This window comes from Anser brachyrhynchus (assembly GCF_964034855.1).
Source record: "Anser brachyrhynchus genome assembly, chromosome: 28".
NCBI lineage: Eukaryota > Metazoa > Chordata > Aves > Anseriformes > Anatidae > Anser > Anser brachyrhynchus.
In genome coordinates, this window is record NC_137721.1 from 3,557,855 (window position 1) to 3,572,599 (window position 14,745).

The following is a 14,745-nucleotide window of genomic DNA, read 5'->3' on the forward strand; positions in this document are numbered from 1 at the left end:
CGAGGTAGGAGTCGGAGTCGGTTTATTTCTTAAATAAAACCTGAAGGCGGCGTGGCGTTGGGCACGGCAGCGCGAGAGAGGCCCGAAGGGGAGCAGGAGGGGAAGCAGAGACGGGGCCCAGCCGTGGGGGGGGGACAGGGCAGAGCCCCCCCCCCCCCCCCCGCGGCAGGGAGCCGGCCCCCCGGGGAAGGGCCGACCCCTTCCCACCAGCCCAGTTTCAGCAGGAGGGGAACCCAGCCGCATCCCCAGGTGGATGAAAGCAGAACTAGCGGCCCCCATCGCCCTGGGGGCACCGGTGGATGGGGCTGGGGCCACCTGGGACAAGGGGACACAGGGCACAGTGCGGGCAGCGCTGCACGCAGGGACCGGCTCAGCTCCCCCCCCCGAAGGGAGGAGGGTGAAGCCACACAAAGAAGGGACACGGCTGACTGAGGAGTGCCAGGGAGAGGGAGGGGGGCACCGGCCCCACAGCGGGCAGAGAGGAAGAAGGGAGAAGCTGTTCCCCACGTCCCCGAGGGCTGGGAGCGAGGAGGTGCAGAGGGAGCCCAAGCTGAAGAGGTACGAGGAGCCTTCCTCAGCACCCAGCCCACAGGTAGGGTCCACCAAGCACCAGTCCGAGAGAGGGACTGCACGCAGGCTAAAGGCAAAGAGCCGCCATCAGAAGCTGATGCGCCATCGCTGCCTGTCCAAGCAGTGCTCTCCTCACGTCCCCATGCTTGGAGTAGGCTCAGCCCAGCACCATGAAGGACAAAAGAAAGGGAACTGGATGGAGTCTGCCTCCCAGCTCAGCGCGCTGGGGGCAGAGCCAGCCCAGTCCCACATGAGCACTCCCCTGGGGAAGACAGGAATGATTTCTGGGCAGGGACTGAGGTCCTGCTTCAAAGGAAAGGCAGGCAAAAGCCTCCAGGGCTGAGCCAGCCCACGCACACCCTGGGACTGGACACAGGTGGGAACCCTCCGTGCCCCGGAGCACACAAGTGGCATCACCAGGTGGGGAAAGAGGAGATCCTGGCCAATAGAGGGGGGAAGGGCAGCAGCCATTTCAGTCCCTGTCACACACCCGGAGGAGACTCCTGCCCCCCAGCAACTGGTGCTGGAAGGGAGGACAATGACTGGGCCACTGCACCTCCCCACCCTGCTCCTTCCCCCAGTCCGCTGAGGGAAGGGGACCAGCACGAACCAGACCAGCCTCCATCCACGAGGAAAGGGGTTAGAGCAGCAAATGATTCAGGCACCAGCACTTCCAAGCTGGGATGAGGCAGCCTCTGACAGCTGATGCAGACACACGGGGATCCAATGAAAGTGCAACTTGCATTTCCTCTTCTTTACCAAACAGCCCACGTGTGAGGGAGAAGCCAGGGCCCCCACCCCGCTAGGGTGCCCGGAAGGCGTTGGTGGCTGCACCCGCGGCAGCGTTGGCCGCCGCTGTGCGCACCGCCTGGTTGGAGAAGACCCCTGCGGCAAACTCCTCCTGCGCCTTCTGGAAGCTGGCACCCGTCCGGCGGTACAGAGAGTGAATCTGCAAGACAGCAGCAGGCTCAGGAGCCAGTGCCCCAGCCCCATTCCAACACCAAATGCACAGAGCCGTGCTCCACGCCAGCCCAAACCCACCCGTCCCAGTATTTCGCCCCAGCGTTCAACTCCTCACTCACCTTCTTCAGCATAATGATGCCCAACACAGCCACCGCCGTGAAGAACAAGGACACCAGGATCATCATCACAGCCACAGCCGTGTTCTTCCTCAGCGCTATCAGGCTCAATATCCAGCCGCTGTAAAACAAGCAGCGGCTGTCCCCGTGTTCTCTCTTCCCCACCCGCCTCCTCCCGCTCCGGGGCGAGCGCAGCACGTACCTGAAGCCCCAGTTGGGTATGCCGATGGCCTGCAGCACGTACATCACGTTCTGGGCAAAGAAGACGAAGAAGAAGACAAAGAAGTTGAACGAACTGTCACTCCTGGGAGAAAGAGACAGGCGAGGTTAGGCCAGAGAAAGCGATTCTCAAACCTTCCTCAAAAGCAAGGAGAACAGGCAGGCGCCAGACGTGCAGCCACCGGTTAAGGGACTTGTAACGGGGAGAAGGGGGAAGCAAGAGGAAGAGGCACGAGGCAGTACAGGGACCTCCAACAACAGCCACGGGAAAACACTCCTGGGACCTCCTTAGGGCGGCCCCATCCAGAGCAAAACGTGTTCCTCACAGCGAGGTTCAGCCCAGGAGCACGTCTCTGAGACCCGTAGGGAACACCGACACGGAGCTGGGCCACCCTCCACACGCAGTCCTGCTTTAGCACAGAGCCCCGCTTCCCCCGCTACAAGCGCCAGCCTGGCAGACATCCCACCCCGCCGCTTTGCTGGCCAGTGAGCTCCAGCAGGTACACACCTGAAGGCTTTGTACATTGGCCTATACCAGCAGACGAAGGAGCAGGGCGTGTAGAGAAGAGCCCAGAGAATGGAGAGGCCGAACCCAGAACCTGACGAGGGATCCACGCAGAACCAGGCGAGCGAGGACAAGAAGTTCAGGAAGAGAGCAATGGTGCTGGCTGAGGGAGAGGACATTGGTCAGGCCACCCGAGCGAGGCTCCCCGCTCCCCATGCTGAGAAATCATCCCCCCGGGGCCTGGGCACCAAGCTGCAATCGCAGCTTCTCCAGAGCGGCAGCACTCCCTCGCGGGTAGGAGGCTCGATCCTCTACCCGCTCCCCAGACCTCAGATTCCACGCGGGGACTCACCCATCCAGAGGTAATACATGGTAGAGACGGTCTTCTGGAAGTCCGCGGGGATCTCCACGGGGATGTCCTGGTAGAAGCAAGGCTTCACGGGGCAGAAGGACGGCAGCGGGGGCCAGTTGTTCGGTCTCGCTGCGAAACGAAAGGAGGTGAGAAGCAGAGAAGAGCAGCAGCCGTGCAGAAGGGGCCCGAGGGGACCTCAGCCGCCACCCTGGGGGCACTCACCGGCACCGCTGCTGAGGGCGGCGTTCTGCAGCTCCCGCTCCCGCCGGTCCAGCTCCTCTGCCTTGCGGTTCAGCTCCTCCTGCCGCTTCAGCAGCTCGGCCGTGGCTGCCGCCGCCGAGGCCTGCGGAGGACACGCAGCCCTCAGCTCCCGGCTTCTCCCCCGGCCCACCCGGGCTGCCCGCCGCCAGCCCCAGTACCTGCGTCCCATAGGAGCCGTAGTTCCGGGGCTCAGTAGGGCTTGGTCTCCTCGGGGGCTGCGCGGTTCCCTGCGGCGGCGGCACTCCTGCGGCGGGCGGGGCCCCGGCCGGGGCATGGTACGGCGGCGGTGGAGGCTGCGGGACCGAGAAGGGGGCGGTGAGCCGCCGGTACCGCCCGGCCGCGGCGGGCAGAGCCCCGGGCAGGGCCACCGGGAGGCGGTCCCGGGGCACCGCGGGGCCTGGGCCCACCACCCCCGCCTCACCGCGCCGTTCTCGAAGGGGTTGTAGGCGTCCAGCGCCGCGCTCTCGGGGCCGGGCCGGTGCTGCACCACGGCGGGGTCCTGCAAGAGACGCGGCGGAGGCTGGCACCGGGAGCGGGACCGGCACCGGGGCCTGAAGCGAGGCCCTGGGGCAGGACGGAGCCGCCCCGCACCTGGAACGGGTTGTCCGGGAGCACCGCGGGGCCACCGCGCTGCGCCATGGCCGCACCGGGACCGGCACCGGGAGCACCGGGACCGCCCCGCGACGGCACCGGCGGCTCCGGGGAGGCCTCGCCGCAGGGGGCTCTGCGCCTGCGCGGGGCGGGGCGGGGCGGAAGCGAGCACGTGACGCGGCCACGTGGCCCCAGGGTCACGTGCCGGTGAGCCGTTTTCTCTCCCCCCCTTCCCTTTTCGGTCGCTCTCCCCCGGCCCCAGCGCAGGGGCCGCTGGGAGCGCGTCCCCATGGCAACGCCGTCCCCATGGCAACGCCGGGATGGGGCCCGGCCTCTCCGAGGCCTACCAGGCTCCACCAGGCCACACCGGGCCTGTGCCTCCCCCCCCCCACCCCCCGGGCCGGTTGCGCTGCACGCAGGGCCCCGTTGAGCCGGGCCCAGCACAAAGCCGCCCTCCCCTGCGGGTACCCAAAAGGCCTCAGCCCCAAAGGCAAAGGTTTGCCCAAATCTCACCGCTGCAGCCCCCGCGGACAGGCGAGCGTTAGCCCCAGGTGCTGCAAGGTAGCTGCTTCGCTACCCCCCCCCTCCCCCCGGCGATGCATGGCTGAATTCGTGGACGTGAAGGACGTGAAACGGTCGGGGATGGATTTGTGGCATGGCAAGCGGTTTGGATAATTAAAGTGGGGCCTCCCGGATCAGTTATTCGTAGGGATCGCTGATTCCAGCAGCTACAGGCAGCATGCCGACAGCCCCCTCCCAGAAAGGAATTCCTCAGCATCCCGAGGGCTGGGACAGCAGCATGAGAGAGAAATCCCCACCTGCCCTTAATTGCCATCCCAGACTTCAGTGCTTAGCGGCAACTACACCTCTCATCTAAAAATATTCCCTCCCTCTGAACGGAGGAGACTTAGAGTTACGCACAAAGCAGTGAGTTCCTCCCCCCTCAGCCCAGACAGCTGGCACCTCAGCGTGGTGCTCTTGGCTGGGAACTTAAAAGCTGTGGATTCAGATTTTGGACACCGGGGTGCTGTGTTTTTTGAAGTCCGAGAGACCGCAGATATTATTTGCTCAATTTAATTCTCATCCAGGCTCACCCAGGGGCTGGCTATGGACGCAGCAGGACCAGGTCTTCCCCACACTCTCGTTCCCTGGCACGCACCGCCTATGAGCTGCATGGCTGTCTGCCCTCTGACTGAGCAGTACCGCAGGAAGCAGGTAAAAGCTCCCAGCCCAAGCTCTTTAAGACCACAAGCGCGTGAAGATGAGCCAGTGTCGCTCCTTTTGCACCTCCCCCCCACTAACTCCAGGTGAAGCTGGTGTTTTCCTTTATCTCTTTGCATGATGACATGGACAGAGCCTGCCACAGACTGATGGCGCAACAGCAAAAGGGACACACTCGTGTAGAACAGACCATGTGTCTGCTGTTCCTGACGCAAGACTCTTCCAGACATGCGTGGGCAAAGCAGCAACACAGAGGTCCCATCAGGTCCGTGACTTCCCCCAGCAAATCCCATGGAAAAGTCCAAATCCCATGGAAAAGTCCAAGTCAAGGGCCCAGCCTCACAGAAAGGCACAGACAGCCCCAGTTCCCTGTGCTGGGCTACAGCGTACACCGTTGGGCCACCCACCGTAGGCATCTGGACAGCCATCGATCACCCTGTCCGTGGAGCGAGGGGGTTTCTCTAGTAAAGAAAAAGCACCTAGGCTGCTCCCTTCGGACCTTTTGGGCCTGCATTTACCACACTTATCGAAGTAGCCCCTGTTGTCCTTTTGCTAGAAGAAAGACTTGTTTCGTATACTAAATCTTCCCACCTTTGAATACCGGTCTCAGGGCACAACACAGGATCCATGTTTCGCCACCCACCGTGCCAGAATCTGCTTTCCCTGGGCCTACTTCAGGCCCAGCTGCAGCAGCTCAGAGCAGGTGCAAGCTCAGGCAACAAGGCCATCATCCAAGCTCGGGAAGAACTGAGCAGGTGGGTGGATAAAGCTGGCTTTATCACACAGGGTCACAGAGGGGTTTACCAGACTGAAGCAGCTTTCTTCCTGCAACCCGAGGATTTATCTTCCTTCCCTCTGCAGGGTGCAGCACACAGTCACTGCCTCTCAGGAGTAAAAACAAGCAGCAGAACAGCCTCACGATAGGCTGCTGCTGGTCCGAACACCAGCCGGAAGGTTTATTCACTTCATATTTATTTTTCACAAAGACTGTACAAAATTCTTATAAAACTCTGGTGTGGGGATGGGCTATGACATCGATCCAAAAAATAATTCCCATGCAATCCCACCAGTTTCATAACTTACAAGGAAACAGATAAGCTACAGAGCTGCGAGTCCTGGAGTATTTACACTGAGGCGGGCAGGAGAGAACAGGAGACAAAGCAACACGTGAACAGAGGTATTTACAACATGGACATACAAGCCCCTCGCCTCATGACAGCGGCAGCAGCAGCAACGGCAGGAGGTTGTGGTGCTCAGAGGCTGATAGAGAATACGGGCTATTTACAGTATCTCACATATTAACAGCTTTACAAACATGTCCAGGGAGTTTATGTATAAAAAAAAGCACCAAATGTCTGAATAGAAATCACACAGGCCTCCACGGGGGCTAGAATCTGAGGGCAGGCTGGCACCTGTGGCGTCACCGGCTGATGTCCCGGCTAGAGTCCCACATTTTTGTGCTTGGCTCCATCTCCAGCATGTCAAAGAACGGGTGCTTGAGGGCTTCAGCCAGGCTGATGCGCTTGGACGGCTCGTACTCCAGCATGCTCTCAATGAGGTCAAAAAGGCGGTGATGGTCCTCGGCCTCAGAAGTCAGGTACCGCTGCGGAGAGAGAGGGGAGAGGTCAGGGTGGAGGACGCTGCACGCCGTGCCGGTCACAGTACGCTCCCTGGGCTGAACAGCTAAGGTGGGGGAGGACTGGTCTGTTCAGACCTTCATTCACCCTAAACCTGAACTCTAGGCCACTTTAACAAGCACGGAACTGTCGAGGGTTTCCCCCAACCCCTCCCCATCTTCCCCAGACACTTCCTGAAGTCTCCTTGCCCTCCTCCTCATCCACTTGAGGTTAAGCTCAGGCTGCTGCAGTCTTCCTAGTTTATGTCTGGGACAGCCAAGGCTCCTTCAGGAAGGTACTGGTCTGACCCTTTCAGTGGCCCAACCTTGCCCACGGGAAGAATCTTCAGAACCGGGGCTGGCACTGTAAGACTCTGCAATGAGAAGAGGATAAAGCAACCAGGTGCTCCTGCCCACCCCACCTTACCCGCAGTGGCTTGCAGTTTTCCCTAACATAACGGCCAGCAGAGGTGTTCTCATCCCAGTCCAGGCGGCCATGGTAGAAATATTTTTGCTTCCTGTCAGAGTGAGAGGTGGGAACAGGTTACACCCAAGCACCAAACGCCTTGCAGCAGAAGCAACATGCCAGCCCTGCCACTACTCTGCCAGGGGCGCACAGATCACTCAGGACACTGCGGCAGCACGGACTGACTCAGGACGCAGCCACAAAGTTTGATCCCTTGAAGAGAACCGCTGCACATAAAGCGAGAAAGAGCCGGGAAGCCTGCAGTGCCCAGCTGGCCTTTCTCACCTGGTCTTCCGGATCATCCGAGAAGGAATTGGCCCCAAGATCCTCTCCATCATGGCCAGGTGCTCCCGGTTGTCATGCGTCTGAGGGAGACAAACACAAAGGGGAGGCATGGAACGGCTTGCGGTCATTCTGCCTCCAGACCCGGGTGATTCCCAGTTCAGGACCCCCTGCTGGCCAACACCTCGGTCATCCCTACAAGCCTGCAGTGATGGAGGGAACTCCAGCAGCCCCTGAGGCTCCTGGCTGTGCTGGGACACAGCCAGCGTCCTCTTTCATCAGCTGTGAGGAAGCCACAGAGCGCACGGTTCTCACCTGAAACAGGGTGAAACCCACATAATACTCAAAGATGATGCAGCCGATGCTCCAAACATCACAGGGCTGGCTCCAGCCAAGCTCTAAAAAACAATGTTTTTAAAACAAGATATAGTTATGGCCCAGGATTCCAAGCCCCTCTCCCTCACCCTTTCAAAAACCAACAAGTAACTGGAAAAACAATTCCCATCCTGGCCTTCCCCTGCTGCGTCAGTGGCAACACACTGCCCAGCTGATAGCAATGCCAAACCCACCAGTTTCAAGTTGTTGCCCCCAGCCCTCTCTGAATTAATCCAGCAGGCACCACCCGGCGCCCTTGGGACAAAAGCCTGCCGCTGCAGAAAGGCCAAGGAGAACCTACCCAGTATGACCTCCGGGGCCCGGTAATGCCTGGTGGAGACAATGGTGCTGTGATGCTCGTGATCGAAGGTGGCACTGCCAAAGTCCACCACTCTGATGGCCGTGCTTTTCACACTCCGCTCATCTCGCTTCTTTGAGAGGGAGAAAGACAGCAGTTACTCAGGAGCTTCCAAACAAGGACTGACACCCTTCCTTACACAACCGAGGCTTTGCCACAGGGGAAGGGAATGCTCTGCAGGGTCTATTAGGGCTGGCGGATACCCTCCGATATGCAGCACAGCCCCCCCCCAAAAAAACCTCTCACTCAGCTGCAGTCTGTGGTCTCCATAGCTTACTTGTATACAGGCCGTTCACCCAAATTTGTCCTGAACAAATGCGTGAATGCAGCCGGCCAATGCTATCTGCTATATTCCAGCTCCTCCCCCTGCTAAGGTCAGGGACACCAAGAACCCGAGAGGAGACTTCTAAAGCAAGGCTGTTGCGTTACCTTTTCCAGGTTATAGGTGAGCTCATAGTCAGAGTTCACAAAGAGGATGTTCTCGGGCTTGAGGTCAGTGTGAGTGAGTTTATTGTCGTGCAGAACTGAGGAAGCAAACAGAACCAGGGTCAAGAAACAGAAGCAAAACGATGCTGCATCCACCTGAGGAGCGAACAGCATTAGCTCGGGTTGCTGCTGGCACGGTTTTAGCCCGTGTTTGAAACTGGGTGTGAACAGACAGGCGACTCTAGGCCAAGGTGCTTCGACAGAAGCACAAGGATTGATCGTATTGATCACCACAACGTACACAGGAAGGTGGACGCTGACATGCTCTGGGCTGCCGCCAGCCCACAGGCATCAGAAACACAATAACCAGGCAAAGAAAAAGGATTCGCTCCAAGCACACGTTCACCACTGAGGGGCAGGGAAGCTCAGTCTGAGGACTGGCAACAGCAGCACCACGGCAAAAACTCGTTGCATCGGGCCAGCAGCTGCAGAACTGGCGCTCAAGTTGGGAGCCGCACAGCTCTCCAGGTCAGTCTAGGACCAGCAGAGAAAAAGAGCAGTGAACACTTACATTTCACGGCCTGGCACACCTGGTAGGCCATGTGCCGCACTTGGTGGATGGGGTAAGGCAGATAGTTGTTGTCCTTCAGGAAATCGAAAGTGCTGAGCCCCAGCAGTTCGAAGGAGATGCACATGTGGCCGTGGTAGTCAAACCAGTCAAACATCCTGACACATAGGCTGAAGAGAAAGATTCAGATTCGGGACGGATCCGCACACACCACTCAGACGGGCTGTCCCTGCACCAGGCTCGCCCCTTCCTTGCTCGGTCTGTATCCCATGCCACCGAGAGCTAGCTACAGGTGAATTCAGTCACGCGCCAACCCAGTACCTCTCTCATCCCATCCCTACAGCCGCGCTAAGGTGATGCTTTCCCTTCCATTTTGTCACACGCTGAGCGCACTCACTTCTTGTTCTCGGGATCCTTCTCGTTGATTTTCTCCAGCACATTTATTTCTAGTCGGGCAGCCTCTTTGTATTTCTCCACGTTTTTAATGATTTTGAGAGCAACGCGTGCACCACCCCTGGGGAGAAACGGGAAGAAAACTCGAGGTCACTCTGGAGTTGGGTCAGAGAGACTGTGCCCTGCAAAAAAAGGGCTTTCTGAACTGGTCTCTTCCTGCGAAGATTTATACATCCTCCCCCTCCCTGTGAACAGCCCTGAGACTCCCCCCAGTCCCTCTCCACTACACAGACGACCCACCGGGTGGAGCACCCACACCAGCGGAGGAATACTAGAAATCGAGACACCCGTTTCCACCCCAGGCTCCTGCTTTAAGCAGGGGACTATTTCACCAGCTGCGCTGTCTTTTTTCCCTCATCGCCGCAGCCCTCCCTGCCCCAGGAGCAGGCGTACCTCCGGTGATCCATGCACTGCACCACTCTGCCGAACGTGCCTTCCCCTAAGGTGCTAATAATCTCATCTGGGAGGGAGAGAAGAAGAGAAAAGCCCATGAGAGAGTGAGCACGACCTGGATGCAGCGCATACACAAGGCAGAGGAGAATGCATTGCAACACCTAACCTGCACACAGCTTGAGAGACCGGAGCAGCGGAAGGCTGACACCGGCTGCACAAGGCAACTGCCCTAGTTCCCTGGCACTTCAGTAACAATACAAAATATAAACGTAGTTTTAACAAAAGGGGAAGGAAAAGGAGAGGGTTTCTCTTTAATAAACAATGAAAATAAAATGAAACAGAAAGATAAGACAGATCTGCGACTGCGATGGGAGCTTAACTAGAGAGCTAAATTATGTTACGATTTGGCTGTACATCTTTCTTGTAGCCAGTCGCCGACGCGATAGATCAGATGCCCCTCGTCGTCGTCCTCCACACTCTTGGCCCTTCTGCTGCTCTGTCGACTCCGCTGCTGGCCCAGGCAGACAGGGAATTCATCATTCACCAATCAGATTTTCAAACCAGCGCAGCAGCCAGCGTCACGCATTGGTTGGTTTGGAAATTCACATGGTTGTTTGAGGAGGGGTTGCAGGAGGAGATTCCCAGCCAATTCATACGGCACAGAGGAATATATAACGATAGGGATATTGCAAGGGAACATGTCAAGATACAACACACTAGCTCAGAAAAGAAAAAAACAGTTTGCTTTTCGTTGTAGCAAAAAAAAAAAAAAAAAAAAAAGAAAAAAGAACCTACAAACAGCCCCACCCGAACCAGTGTGAGAGCAGAGACGGGCAGAATGAGGGCTAGCAGAGGGGCAGTGGAAGGAGCCAGCTGCTCTTGCTCCTGTGGGGGCTTGGAGAGGAACGGCGCTGGCCTATGGGTCCCGGATCAGTGCCAAGAGAGCACGCCAAAGCACGACTCCGCAGCCGGGCACTCAGTGACCGCAGGGAGAGGCTCGCTTCAGCCCCGCATCAGCCACTGAGGAAAGGCAGCAGGAGGCAGGGGCTGGGAAGTCCTGCACAAGCAAAGGGCCAGACTGCCCCACAGACACTGCCCATCCCATTCCAACAACCTCCCACGGTGGCTTCCCCCAGCCCCACCACTCGGATTAAGATGAATTCAGAGGTTTCAGAAGCAACTCTTGGTATGGTACAACGATCCGTCAAAAAAACAGAGGATTTACAAGTAACTGCCTGGGGGCAGATGTGACACTTCTTTCTAGACCCTCCCCCAAAGAAGCTGATCCTGGAAAGGCCAACTTCCAGGAGAGAAGCAGAGGCCCAACAGGGAATAGGGACAGCCTGGGACGAGGCAGATGAGAGATTTTACGCCAGAGAAGAGAAAACTCCTGCCTTTGGTTCCGCTAAGCATCCCCACACCTGGGAGCAACCAGACAGCAGCCTCGGGACCTGAATCCAGCCCATAACCCCGTCCCCGGACACACAGTCAGAACAGACCGGACAACACTGAGAGCTCCACACACAGAGCAGAGAACACGTCTGGGGTCTAACAGAAGTGGAAGGCGAACAGCAGAACAGATGAGAAGAGAAAGCCGGGGACACTGCTGGGAAGAGCCTGGGATGGTTACTGCCTCCACCCGGACTGACCAGGCCACAAGCTACGTTCACCTGCCAAAGCCCCTGGCACGCCAGCCCAAGTCAGCTGCGCCCGCCCAAAGGATCCTGCTCTGCCACAGGACCCAGCTCACAGAGACGGGGCTTCCTGCCACACAACACAGGCCCGGATCAGGGATCAGCAGGGGCCACGGGGACCTGTCGCAGACAGACCGAGCTCTCTGGGATCAGGAGCAGCTGAACGCTTTCTGTACAAACCTCACACAAAGACCGCTCAGCTGGGGTCCCTAGCCAGCCCTTTAATGGGCATCACCCAACCGAAGCAGCGCTCGGTAGGGATAAAGGAGCTGTGGAGCACGGCACCACGCCAGGGGGACGGTGCCAGCCCTGCGGGGCACGCCTGTCCTTCCACTTCTGAGCGGGCAACGCTAAGGCAGGGTCTGAGCTGCCTGTGCCCAGCTGGCACCGGGCAGCCACCGCTGAGGCGCACCGGGACGGTGGACAGGAACTGCTGCCTGCATCAAAGGCTTTCTAGGCATTTCTCAAGCTGAGTCCGAGAGAGCGTTAGAAAGTGAGTTTTCTACTTACCCAGCTTGCCACCTGCGAGAGAAAGGTTACAGGGGAGGCCCAGCACAGCAGGATACTCACCGATGAGGAGCGACTAAAGGACCGGCTGCGGCGCCGCCTCCGCCTGTGCTTACGCCGGCTGCTTTTGCAGCTCCGGTAGCTGCCCTCGCGGTCCCGGGAGCGCCGGTACTCGTAGGAATGACGGTACTCGGGTTCATAGTAGGCTTCTCCTCGCTCGCGGCTGTAATCGTTCCGCCGGTAGCTATCACAGTAACGCCGGTCGTAGGCCCTCCTGTCTGCCGAGTGGTCGTCGTAGCTGAGGGGGGAAGCAAGCCGTGGGGATACGATTACGAACGCTGCTCGGGAAGGGACAGCTCAGGGCACGCGAGCCCGCTGAGTACAGGACGGGCTGAAACGCTTCGGGCCACCCGGGGACAGGTGAAGCGCGGGGTGGCTCTGGCAAAGCGATAGCAAAAACGAATCGGCCAAAACCTGAGCAGCTCTGCGGGGCTGACTCACCTCCTGGACCGAACGTGGTAGCTGTCCTCCCGACGGTGCCGACGGTCACGCTCGCTGCTGCTCGACCGTGACCGCGTCCGCCGTCGCTTGTGCTTGCGACTTCTGTAACGCTCATGGTAGCTGCCCCGGCTGCTGCGCTCCGACGAGCGGTACCTTCTGGAGTGAGGCATCTGCAGGAACGACAGGAGGCTGTGACTACGAGGCGATGGCAAGGGAGAGAAACCAGCACGTACGGCCAGTAGCCAAAGAACCATTAAGGCAAAGAGGGGGAAGCAACCAGCAGCGTGTCCGAGTACCCACGAGGGATTTGAGAGGGAGGGGACAAACCTCTGAGAAACCCCAGAACCTCGTAAGAGCGAAGATGCAACCACCCCCACGGGCCATGCCTGCTGTGTTTTTGTTCCCCAGGTTACGTTTCCCCCTTCACTTCTCATCCATGGTCTTTACTGGCCACAGCTCCAGGAGCAGCATTTGCACTTTCAGTGCCCCTGCTTTCTCTCCCTGACCCGACGCCCTCCCCAGGAAGCAAAGAAGCTCCACCAGGACGAACTGAAGATAAAACAAAGCTCAGGATATTACTGATGCCAGGCCCAAATCCTTGCAGCAGCACTGCAGACACCTAAGTGGGCAACTGCTGAAGAAATGCCTCTGTCCTACTGCCGAGCAAGCACCAACTACAGCTCTCACTCCAAGCGCAAAGGCCCCTACAGGCTCCAAGGAGGAGCAGGAACGCCGTCTGCATGCACAGATGTGTGAAGGCAGCCTCACAGGCTGTACCTCAGAGGCAAGGAATACTCCCAACTCTGCCCTGCAGGTGGGATGTTAGAGTCAAGAATGAAGAAGAAAACACCTCAGTGAGACCACACACCAAGTTCCACCTCTGAAGCGCGAGTTCTTAGGGTCCTGCTCCTATCCCCAGACCTCGCCCCACAGCTACCAGACTTTCCCAACGCGTATTTTGGTTGTCAAGCATCGAGCTGCTCAATCTGCCTCGTCTCCGCAGGTAAGAAGCTGGATTTCTGCCCACAAACCTCCTAGTGGATCTTCTCTCCCTCCCCCAGAAGGCACACTCGCCTACCTGGCTGACTTTCCGCACGCAAAACTCTGCTGACGTTAGGGGCAGGGCTACCAGAAGGCAAAGCTGCTCCCACAGACGTGGCGAGCTACAGGCACGTACTCAACGCCCGCCAACAGATTTCACCCTCGGCAGCCAGGCCGGGCTCTGCCGAGCCCCAGGCGGTCCCTCCCCGGCAGTGGCTTCACCGACAGCCGGCGCCGGGGCCGGGGCAAGCGCCGAGCCCGTCACACCCCCCGCGAGCGCCGCGCAAGGGAGCCGCTCCCAGCCCTTAATTAAAGGCAGCGCCGGGAGGCGATGCTGGCAGCCCTCCAGCGGCCGGGCAGCCCTACTCACAGGCAGGCGGAGGCCGCACCGGGGCGTTTCGCTGCTCTGGAACCGGTTTGGGGATCAGCGGCGGCGGAGCCGGGCCGCGAGCAGCGAGGGCGGCCGCCGGGCGGGGCCCGCACCGGACGCTGGCCCACCGCCGAAAGAGGAAGCGCCGGGACCCGGCCGCCAAGAGAGGCCACCGGGGCCGGGGCACCGGGACGGACCGCGCCGGGGGGGTGGGGGGTGGGGAAGGAGCGGCGGGCTCGGAACCCCCGCCCGGTGCCCCCGGGCCTGGCCGCGGCCTCCTCGGGCGCTCCGGGCCCGCCCCGCGAGCGCCCCCCCGGAAGCGCTCGGGCCTCGGCAGCGCGGCCCCGACCTTGGCGAGGAGCCTCCGGGCGGCCCTGCCCGGCCCGGCCCGGCCCGGCCCTGCCCAGCGCGGCCCCGGGAGCGTCGCCGCCGAGCACGGAAGCGGCCGCCGCGGCCTAACCCCGCCCGCCGCGCCCCGAGCCGCACCGTCCTCGCAGCCAGCCCCGTGCGCTTGTCCCACAGGAAGTCCGTGATGGCGGCCGTGGGCCCCCGGGGATCCCGGGCCCCGCTCCGGCTCCTCTCGGGCTCCGCCGCTCGCTCGCTCGCTCTCCGCCGCCTCCTCCTCCTCCGCCGCGCCCCGCCGCGCCGCGCCGCCGATCCGGGTCTCAGCCAGGCCGCGCGCACGCACGACGCGCACACGGACGCGCTTGCGTCACGCGACGCGGCGCGCGCACGGGCCCGCGCGCGAAGGCGGCGGGGCGGGGCGGGGCCGGGGGACCGGGGGCGGGGCGGGGCCGGCGGGGTGGTGGGCGGGGAGGTGGGCGGGGCGTAGCACCGGGCCACGCCCCTCCCGGAGCCCCGCCCGCCCCGCCCCGCCCCGCCCCGCCCGCCGCGGGGT

The 14,745-nt window shown here is 60.3% G+C and overlaps 2 protein-coding genes across 4 annotated transcripts; both read right to left on the bottom strand.

Moving 5' to 3' along the window:
- Positions 1-5: 5 nt before the first annotated feature.
- Positions 6-3,761, bottom strand: SCAMP3 (secretory carrier membrane protein 3). The gene is made up of 9 exons (XM_080570373.1): positions 3,578-3,761; positions 3,408-3,485; positions 3,145-3,279; positions 2,948-3,068; positions 2,726-2,854; positions 2,377-2,536; positions 1,852-1,953; positions 1,653-1,770; positions 6-1,519 (listed from the first exon to the last, which is right to left on the bottom strand). Exons 1-9 carry the CDS (start codon positions 3,623-3,625, stop codon positions 1,373-1,375), a joined length of 1,038 nt encoding a protein of 345 aa, XP_080426499.1. The 5' UTR covers positions 3,626-3,761; the 3' UTR covers positions 6-1,372.
- A 1,992-nt stretch (positions 3,762-5,753) lies between these two features.
- CLK2 (CDC like kinase 2) lies at positions 5,754-14,548 on the bottom strand. 3 transcript variants are annotated; one of them, XM_080570369.1, is made up of 13 exons: positions 14,334-14,548; positions 12,437-12,606; positions 11,999-12,233; positions 10,149-10,242; positions 9,735-9,801; positions 9,286-9,402; positions 8,892-9,058; positions 8,324-8,418; positions 7,838-7,967; positions 7,477-7,559; positions 7,165-7,244; positions 6,841-6,931; positions 5,754-6,401 (listed from the first exon to the last, which is right to left on the bottom strand). In XM_080570369.1, the coding sequence occupies exons 2-13, from the start codon at positions 12,604-12,606 to the stop codon at positions 6,219-6,221; spliced, it is 1,512 nt and encodes a 503-aa protein (XP_080426495.1). In that variant the 5' UTR covers positions 14,334-14,548; the 3' UTR covers positions 5,754-6,218. The 3 variants fall into 3 exon arrangements, with proteins under 3 accessions (XP_080426495.1, XP_080426494.1, XP_080426496.1); XM_080570368.1 differs by having other exon boundaries at positions 10,149-10,245; positions 14,334-14,527; XM_080570370.1 differs by lacking the exons at positions 10,149-10,242; positions 12,437-12,606; positions 14,334-14,548 and having other exon boundaries at positions 11,999-12,129.
- Between the last annotated feature and the right edge of the window lie 197 nt (positions 14,549-14,745).